Source organism: Eucyclogobius newberryi, unplaced genomic scaffold (genome assembly GCF_026437365.1).
Source record: "Eucyclogobius newberryi isolate DKJ021-1_F unplaced genomic scaffold, fEucNew1.0.hap1 SCAF_12, whole genome shotgun sequence".
NCBI lineage: Eukaryota > Metazoa > Chordata > Actinopteri > Gobiiformes > Gobiidae > Eucyclogobius > Eucyclogobius newberryi.
In genome coordinates, this window is record NW_027315746.1 from 29078590 (window position 1) to 29089886 (window position 11297).

An 11297-nucleotide genomic window follows, 5' to 3' on the forward strand; every position below is an offset into this window, starting at 1 on the left:
AATATCCCGTAACTTTTTGGAACAGCCTGAATTTATATTTTCTTTAACGTACTGACAAAATAGATTAATATCATTCGTAGCGTGCAGTTTATGTTGTGATTTGAGTTATTTATTGAATACGTATTTATTTTTCATTTTTTAACAGAGTTGCCGAATTCGTTATTAAAAAATAATTCAAATTGAAAAATGAAACCGGCTAGCTAAACGTGCATTACTTATTTATTTATTTATTTAATCTGGCCCACACAAAAAACGTGATTTATTGGATTAATATATGATTAAATTTGCACCAAGGAGATCGTACGTAAAAGTTTAAATTCTGGGTGGAAAGGAATTAGTTTATAACAAAAATCAATGAAAAAAATCAATCATTAAAAATCTAATTTTTAAAGACATTAATAAAGTATATTGTTTATCAGATTGTTTAAGATATTAAGGAATGAATAAAATACGTTTTATTTTGCCTAAAAAGTGCGAAAAATTGTGTTTTATTGATTTGATATTACAAGTAATGATTAAAAATAGCATTTAATCTGTGTTTGCTTATATCTTTAGGAACACATTTATGAAGTATAGGCCTATTAGCACTTTAATGATAACACGGGGCACCAGAGACCTTTAAAGCTGCTGTTATAATTGTAAACGATTATAATCTGCTCTTGGCCATGCCCCACAGGTTAAATTTGGCAGTGTATTTTCTTCTTCTGCCCTGATCATATATTCTGCCCTTAACATGGTTCAATAATTGACATAATATTGGCCCGTGATGTGTAGGGCCCCGGGCTGAGCTGCTGTTTAACACGGGGGCCATCGCTGCAGGCTGTCCAAGGAGGGGCCACATTAACAATATATTCAAGAGGAGAAAGGGGCAGAGATTGCATGACACGCACATTTAAATATATCTCTGAAGGTGATACAAAGACTAGCTTGAAAATATTCAAAATTTGTTTAGAGTCACAGCATTTATAGGCAAGAGAAAGGTAAAGTGTGGGAAATGATTGTAAAGACAAATGGAAAATGGCATGAGTGTTTTTAAAGCCAATGTTTTTATTTTATTTGATGTTTTTACATACATTGATTAGGCTATACTCCAAGCAAACAAAGATAAACAATTTCAAACACATAATACAATTTACAAACTGATTTTGCGTTAAACTAAAGGATAATAATAATAACAATAATTAAGTAGATAAAAATAAAAAAGGGTGGATGAAGATTTAGCAACGTGGGAATTTAGAAACCTTGCTAAATGTGCCTTGTGAATTGCATCAGGCCGTTCTTTTTCCTCATTTGGGTAGCTTCAGTTTTAAAAAAAAGCTCTTTGCCTGAATCAATTCCACATCTTTGGCCTCATATCTGGGCACATCGCACTCTACTCAGAGCTTCACTAAGTGTGGGGCGGGTTCGGTTGGAGGGGAGACATTTGGAGAAATGTGCGGGCTTTAGGCGTGACAACAACGGAAAAAATCCTTTTGGAATCAAATAATAAAGAAATGTGCATGTTATGTTCTAGTATTGTTATGCAACAACAATGTGCAAACACAAATGGAATGGTTTCTGTCTTGCAATTCAGCAGAAACACTCATGCAAAGTTTGAAATTAGAATAAAACTATGCACACAAAAACCCCGCTGTGGTAGTTTCCCAGTGCAGAGTCCATTTGCTAGAAACGCACGTGGCCCATAAAATAGTTGTAAAATTAGCCCTTTATTTATGACAATTCCGTTTTAAACCTGCAGCTCATCGTCCGTCCTGTGAATCTCTTCATGCTCCTGTACAATTATGCACGGTCCCCACGCGCGCACACGCACGCACGCGCCCGTCCGTCCATCCGTGTCAGCGGTGATGATAAATGGAGGGCCTCGCAGTCGAAGCCTATTTGCACTTCTATTAGACGCGGAGCCAAATGGGGATCAGCAGCGCGCATATTTTAGCCGCAGAGGAGCCATACATCTCCGCCACAGCAGCAGTATGGCCCTGGGCGCTGGGATACGGGCCCCGCCGCGGCACAGGGCATTGGAAGGAGGGGTACGAGCGGGGGCAGCGGGGCTAAAGAGCGCGGAGGGGGGTCTATTCAACTCAAATACTTATGGGACTAAAGTAAATGTTTAGTGAAGCACCGTCTGTCCCCGAGAATGGAAACTGCTCCCACTGCGCCTGCGCTACTTTTCCAGCTGCTGCAATGGGACATGTCAGGAGACGCGAGGAACCACAACAACAACAAATAAAACAACAATAACAACAACAACAAATACATAAAAATAACAAGCAATAATATTAATAATTATAACCTATGGATATTTGTAATCTACAAAATTGATTTGGTGTTGGAATATTAATCAACTCTTATTTTAGTATAAAGAATAATTCTGTATTGACAATGACAGTATCTAATATAATATATACATATATCTAATATATACAATTACCTTATTATTTAGCCATGTGCATGACCGGAAGGATTTTCTCTTTTAAAAAACCTTTTCCTGTAAAGCACCGCAATTACATGTACGAATTGTAATTAAATAAAGTTGCTGCTGGCCTAATTTGACTGCTTGATCTTTAACTACTTCTAAAAAAAATAAGAGAAAAATTGCCGGAAGAAAAATGCCCAAAGTTTCCTCTAAGTTTCCTACTATGGCCAAAAGTAAAGTATCAGAATCCGTGTTATTTAATTCTATTATTATTATTATTATTATTATTATTATTATTACTTATATATTATTACTAGTACTACTAAACTAATAACTCTTTCTATTCTGCCTTGTGCGTGCGTCCTCCGCGTAGGGCACGAGCTCGGCGCACCTGTGTCTCAGGGGCCTCGTGCGTGCCAGCTCCAATCAGGCCTCGAGCTCCTCCCGCGCGCGCGCCGCATCTCTAATACACGTCCAGCACGTCTCTGATGCTAGTGCTAGCCCGCAGCGCTAATGTGCGACCATGTCATTCGTGAAATTATCCTCTTCATAACTCGCCACAAAATGCATTTAATTGTAGTTTGGCCTGTTTGGTCACCACGATAATGATAACGCTTTGACCTGAGAGGTATTTTACCCTTCAAGGCCAGTCACACCGTCAGCCCAGCATGATCCTATCTGCAAAGAACCAATAAATAATCCTCAATCTTGTGTGGTTTATTTTGGCTTCTGTTCAGGGAGAAGTCACACGGAGCAGGAGTAAAAAGCAGGCGTCACGGTGCATTATGGACACGCGGGATAATGAGGCCAATTAAAAGGCTTTTGTATAATTAATGACATGAGCAGGGCGGTAATTGGATGTTAATGGATAACACTTTGTCGGCGCAGTCAAATCTATTGGCCCCCGAGCGCACGAGGCCCACGTCATTTAGAGCGCGTGCGTGCGTTAGGCTCGTGCGCGTGTCATTTTTCTAAAGACGTGTTTTGGTCTGTTTCATTTTATAGCTATACACCGTGTTTTGTTGTGGTTCTTTTCTGGGCTACTAGATTAGCAGAAAGTATATAATTAGTGTACATTTCAAATAGGCCTATTACTCTGACCTTTGACCCAAATGGATGTAGGATGCACGAACATGTATAGATCCGCGAAGGAAATAACAAATAGGCCTGCTCAGTACAAAAGTTGTTGAATGAGCGATATAAAAATTCTTTCAAATGTTTATTCTTGTTTACTGTTTATTTAAACGGACATAAATGTTGTATTATGTTTAGTTGCTTGCATCACCATGGCGTGAGTAATGACTCACTTTGGAACTTTACTCAAACTTCAAGCGTGATCGGACTTGCACTATATTTGGTACTTATTTACTGTCAGATATTTGGATAAACACGTGTTCAAAACAGATGGTGCTTCACCGTTCATCGTGCTGATGATGAGTGATGAGTGTTTGTGGCCGGAGTACATTATAGTACATTATAGGCTTGCTAACTATCATAATAAAATGAAAAGTCTTCAGACCTATCCTAGTTGTTATACATATTTTTAATAACCTTCAGTATACTTTTACACATGTGAGTGGCTAGGCTATATCATTAGTATACATTTCAAATATTACTCCAAACTTTGACCCAACTTCAGCTCTCTGCGACTACTCAGTTAGTCAATTAGTCTTTTGTAACTCTTTTTTTTACACAGAACATGTTGGTTATTGGTCACAAAATCTAGCCTATTCAAGCAAAAGTCATGGAAATACAAAATAACATTTCACAAGCAAATTCTGTATTATAACATTTTGGCACGAAAGGAAATGACTTAATATATTCAGTCTGACTTTATCAGTTACATAATTTACTCACGGATATCTAGGAGTAAATGTTGGCGTCATCATAAAATAGGAGAGACATTCTGAGCCATAATATTCTAAAGTAAAAGAGACTAAAGTGTAACGTGTCTGCTCCACAGGTGAGCACCAGAGAGCATGCAGCACTACGGGGTGAACGGCTACTCGCTCCACGCCATGAACTCCCTGAGTGCCATGTACAACCTGCACCAGCAGGCAGCGCAAGCCCAGCACAACGCCGACTACAGGCCCAGTGTACACGCGCTCACACTGGCAGAGAGGCTCGCTGGTAAGAGACACAACCACACACAGGCAAACACCAAATACACACTGGTTAGTTTTCATCTAGAGGATCTCACAGGCACTAAAGACTCATGCACTATAGGCTTAGTTTAACTAGTTTAATATGGTTCTATTCTCACAGTACTCAAAAGTACCCAATGCATTTGACAGTGTAAACAGCTTTAAATGTTCCATCCCAATTCCAAAAGTCTTCATTTCTAGCACATATGACCTCTGCCCTGTCTGGTGGGAGTGAAGTAACCGTGGTTGTGTGTGTTAAACGGCTGTGCATTCGCAGACATCATCCTGGAGGCCCGGTACGGCTCGCAGCACCGGAAGCAGCGGCGTAGTCGGACGGCCTTCACGGCGCAGCAGCTGGAGGCTCTGGAGAAGACCTTCCAGAAGACACACTACCCTGACGTGGTGATGAGGGAGAGGCTGGCCATGTGCACCAACCTGCCCGAGGCGCGTGTCCAGGTCTGTCACAGGACACAAGCACTAGCAACCAAAATGTACCTCCAATGTCTGTTCAGAGGCACTCAACTCAATTCTATGATTCATTTATGTCTGTAACAGTTTGTTTCACCGCACAGAGGTCACTGACACATGTGTCTGCCTCACTCTTCAGGTGTGGTTCAAAAACCGGAGGGCAAAGTTCCGCAAGAAGCAGCGCAGCTTGCAGAAGGAGCAGCTGCAGAAGCAGAAGGAGGCGTGTGGAGAGGGGGGAGACAAAGAGGAGGCTCCAGAGTCCCAGGCCCCTGCCTCCTCCTCTGCGTCCCCTCTGGAGGAAAGTCCAGCTGGACCCATCCCTCTGGACCCAGAGCTCAATGTCACCTCAGAGGAGCAGTCCGGCAGTGAGTCTGCTGCAGAGGACAACGGCACAGATAAAGAGGAGGAGAGACAGCACCCAGAGGACACCAAGTCAGACAGAGGCACCAGCCCCGCCCACCTGTCCTCACTTGTGTCCCCAGTACTGCCCTCACAACTGTCCACAGACTTGTCCACAGTACTGTCCTCAGGCTGCAAGGCTCTCAGCCCCAAACCAGGTCAGCAAACGTCAGTCGCTTGTGTAGTTACAGAGGCTCTTTCTGTTCAACTGATAATAATATAGTACAATGGTGATGCAAAAAATGAAAAGACAGTAGAAAATAATCTAAGGATAAGTGTTGAAATCAGGGCCTTGAGGCTTTAACAAAGAGGCCTGTGTATTTAAAATGGCAATAGAAGTTAGAAAAATAAGCAATGATAATATTACAAATGCAAATCCTTACACTGCACGTGTTTGTGTCTTCTCCACAGACTCTTCTCCTGTGTCTCCATCACTGACCCCCTCATCATCCAGCAGTCTGCCTAGCAGCGGGCCTCTGTCCCAGGGTCACTCGTACTCGTCCTCCCCTCTGAGTCTGTTCCGCCTGCAGGAGCAGTTCAGGCAGCACATGGCAGCGACCAACAACCTGGTGCCGTACCCAGCCTTTGAGCTGGCCCCCTCCTCGCTGCCCTACCTGGGCATGAACATGCCCCCTGCTCCCCTGGGCTCTCTGCCCTGCCAGTCCTACTACCAGTCTCTGTCCCAGCATGCCCAGCAGGTGTGGAGCAGCCCCCTGCTACAGGCCAGCAGCCACAGCAAGAGCAGCAGCATCGAGAGCCTGAGGCTCAGGGCCAAGCAGCACGCCGCCTCGCTGGGGCTGGACACTCTGTCTAACTGAAACAAGCCTCTACACTGGCAGTGACAGTGGTGCATGTGTGAATGACATTGTAGACGGTCCCTTCTCGATCGGGCCTAAAACTAAAGGCAGAGTCAAGTGTCCATGAGAAACAAGTGCACCCAGAATATGACGTTTAATGACAGCTCTCCTCACACAAGCACAGTATTATCAACTGACCTGATCATGGCGTCTCCATCTGCTGAAGCACAAACTGAAGGAGCACATGGACAACAGAGAGGAGGACTCAGCCTCTTAATGCACTTTCAGACTCCAAGAACCTAAACAAGCACATGATGGACAGTTCACTTTTTTCTATGGTTGTAATTCAGTTTTAGCAAATAATACACTGCAGTTTCTTTAATGGAAGGTGTAAAACGGGGCCCTCCGTGAACATGAACACTTGGGACTGCTGAGACGGATGGACCGGCAGCACACTTGTGATGGCAAAAGAAAGAACAGAACTACATGTTTACTGGAGCAATGTGAATGAACTAAATTGAAGCGCACTTTTGATGGAGCCACGGAGACCTTTTCTCAAACATTTGAGCAAGCGAGCAAAGCGACCACAGCCTGTTGTCGTCGTCAGCACAATTAAACATGACTAATTTAGCCGTTTAATGGCTGCTAATATGGCACTTTGCACAGAGGCTGGCTCCGTAATGAGAAAATGATTTCAGTGACTACATACTCGAGCTTTTAATTACATTTTGCCCTGGGCTGAGGGAAACAGGGCACATGCAATTATGAACACGCAGCATTTTACTATTCAAATACAGCCAATTAATGTCGCCCCATGTAGTCACACCGCGCCACATGTTCAGTTGATCAAGTTACACAATGAAAATGATTATAATGTTGATGAATAGGATGATATTCTCCTGAGAAAAAGGTTTAATAAAATCTTGTTAGCACTTGATGAGGAGAGGGGAGGTACACAGGTCTCAGATGTCTTCATACGGGGGAAAAAAGCACATTATTTTAATATGTAATATACAAAAATGTCTATCTATTCCTGTTTACGGTAAGGTATTTGTAAAATCTATTATGTTGTGGATGTAAAGTCATTACTGTAAGATTGTATGATTGTATTTGAGCTCAACAGGGCAGCTTTTTCAACCTTTCCCTTGTATCCACTTGACATTTTTGGTTTGTAAACGAAATGAATAATCGCCAGTGCAAATCCTAACTAAAAAGTTAAACGATTTTGAGATGTATAAAAATAATCTCCCATCTCCATTTGAGAGAGAAACAACAGCACATTCTAGAATCTGAAAAAAACTAATACTGCGTTTATATTGAGAAATATTATTATTGAAAACCAAAACTTCAGCCTTGAATTTCCTTTGTCCCATTCTCCATTCCGTCCCTCCTTGTGTCCATGCAGTGATAATTTAAGTAGAACCTTGTTGTCCCCCCAAAAGTGTAGACTTGAAAAGTGTTGCTGTAATATAACCACCAATAAAACACTGCTTGAAAGAGCTTTAGAAGAAACAACTGTCTCTGTGTTGTGTTTTTACTTATGGATATTAGCTGTCTCTGTAAGTTTGTGCAAAATCCGGAGAAGCTGAGAAACGTTGACTTTTGATTAGATGTATATGTCCAGCTGTAATTCTGATTACTATTATTCAGAAACGTATTGTTATTACCACATAAAATACTGACTTAATCTGGTTGTAATGTGGATCTTGATTTCCTCAAAAGTCTGACAACATTGAGATGAAACTGTTCTCGGCCCAGTGCAATCTCTTATTCTAGTCCTCTTATGTTTCCTTGGCAACCAACTACTTACGCTCAGTGGAAGAAAGTAAAAAGCATAAACAGTAAGTATAGTACTATTTCTCAAGTTTGTGTCCAGTTGAAATTGAACTGTCTGAATGACAAAATAAAGTAAATAGCCAGATAGGAAGCACTTTAGAACTATAGATTTAATTAAAACCACTTAATTTTGCTTATAAAATGTTGTTATTTTTTAGTTCTTACAATTATGTAATGACCTAAATAATTGTGATTATCAATTAACTGAATAATCTCGACATCCATAATGGACACAGAAGGTAAACTGGGGGAGTGTTTTGCCCATGGACACACAGTTTGCACTAGAACCACTGCTGCCCCACTATGGTCTCCCATCCCAGTAACCTGACCAAACCCTCCAATTATCCAAAATCTGTCATTTTCTGGGTGATATATTATAGTTTAGTATTTAAACACTATTAGTAGATTTTAATCATGATACTTTGACTTCAACAGAGTACTTCCACCACCTCTTCTGAAGCTTGATGGTTATGGAGAAGAAGGGGGCTTTCAACCCTGCTGCCAACACACCCCTCTGCAGTGGTGTCATCTGAGAACTATACTCAGTACTGTCGTATTCTCTGCAAGCGCGTCTCAGTTCTGTGATGAGTCTAGGGTACAAGTCACAACCTTGAGGGATGCCACTACTGAAGATCATCATATCATATCTGCATAATTGTATAAGAAAAAACCCTGCAACATTTCCCAATCTTTTATCATATTTTTATGCATCCTAGACAAATAATGTCACAGGCATAAGCAATGTAAATGAAGTGTCTTGCCCAAGAACAGGTCTTGTCATAAAATAGATTTGAACCGACGACTGAATGATAGGCAAACTCTCAATACTATACAGTACATTTATTTTTACGATTAGCCACTCCTACATAAAACTGCTGGGAACACTGCTCAAAGTTAACTCTAAGAAACAGCAATAAAATCAATGTAAAATTAAACATAAGGTCAGTATAAGCGGCATAAACAAGATCTATGACTAAATAGAAGAAACAAATGGGACGTAAAAGCCCCGTGTATGTTTGAAAGAGGGCGCGTGTGGAGACATAAGCCACCCCCCGATGAATAAGCAGCCCATTATCCTGAAGAATAGCGGCCCGCGGCGGTGATTATGCTCCTATTATATCTTTAACAGCATGGTTTGTCAAAATACACTCCCCCTCCCTTGGCTATCCCACCCCTTACGCACCCCTAAGCCCCGTACAAAATGTGTCCTTGCTCTTCCCGCGGCTAACCTCAACCACTTTGCTACGTGTGCTGTTAAAGCTGTTAATTGTAGCGGCCTTGAAAATCGGTGAGAATAAATAATTTTGACACTTTATGGATGACTTCTTTGGCAAAAATCGGATAAAAGGGGGATAATGATATGAGCAGATTAGCGAGCTTCATCAGGGAATATTAGCCTGACCTTGTGTTGTAGAAATGCACTGAACACACTAAATAACGCCATAATGATAAGATATTTAGTCACTAAACGAGAAAGGTGCAGGAAGCTGGACTAAAAAGTTGAGCTGTACGTTCAGGCATCAAGCTAAAAACCCTATCGTTCACATTTAAGCTATTTCTTTACTATAATGTTTCCATAAAAACATTGTCCCAGGAGCCTTGACCAGAACTCAATGCCCATGGTCAGGAGAAGCAAACTGCAGGAATAGCGTTTGTTGCACTTTTTAGGTTGATGAGGGACATGAAAAGTACATGGAAGAAATCCACAAAGACAGGCCAATGTGGTAATCAAACCCATTGTTATGTTTTGGTATCATAAAGAGTGGTGGGGTAAGGGCACAGCATGGACAAGAATGCGAGGGGAACTATTTCATCCAGGAAAGTACCGTATTTTCCAGACTATAAGTTGCATCTTTTTTCATAGTTTTGGCCGGGGTGCGACTTATACTTATATTTATACTTATACTCCGGAGCGACTTATATGTGATATTATTTGTTATTTGTCACACTTGCAACCGGATTGCATACTCCAGTGCAACTTACACATGTTTTTTTCTTCTTCTCAATTATGATTTTTTTTGGCTGGTGCGACTTATAGTCCGGAAAATACGGTATGTCAGACAAATAAGGGAAACACAAACGATGGAATTTTGAGTGTGTTTGATAGATTTGTAAGCAAGCTTTTTCTTAGGCCTGGACACTGGCATTGAAGAGGAGGATATACTGATATACTGCGGTGGCTAATGGTTGTGCTGCTGCAGAGAAATGAGAACAAATAGAGATGAACCGATCTTTATCTTTCTCAGATCCAATACCGCCAACAACACTTGGGTCTTAGCTATCTGCTGATACCAGAGATAAACTAATACCAGGTATACTTTCACTAAAACTACTTCATCATGCCAGAACTTACTAAAAGATTAAGAAATGTTAACAATATGCTCATAATATTGTTTTTACACCAATTTGTGTAACTGTACAACAGCAAAACACAATCAAATAAACTAAAATGATGTATCGCATGTCAATATTTACGTGGTTGAAGACATATCTATGTGTTCTCAAAATGGCTAATTGGAGTATCGGAAGCTATAGGCAATCAAATACCTTCTTTCTAGTATCGGCAGCGATATCAACATTGAAATTGAAAAACGTTGCATCCCTGGCTATGATTTCAAACACTTAAGAGAGCTACTGTACATCCAAACTCATTCCTTGTTGAAAATACTGTTTCATTTGTAAGATGTGGCAGCGGAAATGTCCAACACACACACACACACACACACACACACACACGCTTGTAACTCGTCCTCAGCCAAGGGCACCACGCTGCGCCCGATCACTGTGTCCTTGTTATCCAGGCTGCAGATCTGTCCACGTACCGCGCTGGCAAGCAGGAGGCTCCCCCGGGACCCCTGCCTCAAAAAACAACACAATAGTCGTGTTCTGAAGGTCCGCTCGCTCCTCGGCCCTCCTCGCTCAGCCAAAGGGGGGTAGTAGGAAAGGTAAGGGGGGTTTGAAGAGATGGAGGGAAAGCTTGTCGAGAGCATGTCTGACACCCTGGGCGCTACATATTCACTGCGTGTTTATTGTAAGGCTGAAGGGAGCTCCATCTCCTCTGCTTTGAGCCAAGTTTGACACATGTGCATTTAGATTGGATCAAATCTTTGCTGAAATGCTGTGCCTCGGCTGGTTAATATGTGATGATCTACACAGCGACTGGCCCAAGCACCCGAGGCAGATATGAGGGGAGCAGGTCAGAGGTGTAGGGACTGTTGTTACGTCTTAAAAATAAAAAAA

At 41.6% G+C, this 11297-nt stretch overlaps 1 protein-coding gene across 1 annotated transcript; it reads left to right on the forward strand.

The window, feature by feature from the left end:
- The first annotated feature begins 4380 nt into the window (after positions 1 to 4380).
- On the forward strand, positions 4381 to 7387 carry LOC140356686 (diencephalon/mesencephalon homeobox protein 1-A-like). The gene is made up of 4 exons (XM_072441832.1): positions 4381 to 4543; positions 4835 to 5013; positions 5165 to 5582; positions 5836 to 7387. The coding sequence occupies exons 1-4, from the start codon at positions 4393 to 4395 to the stop codon at positions 6240 to 6242; spliced, it is 1155 nt and encodes a 384-aa protein (XP_072297933.1). The 5' UTR covers positions 4381 to 4392; the 3' UTR covers positions 6243 to 7387.
- The last annotated feature ends 3910 nt before the right edge of the window (positions 7388 to 11297 follow it).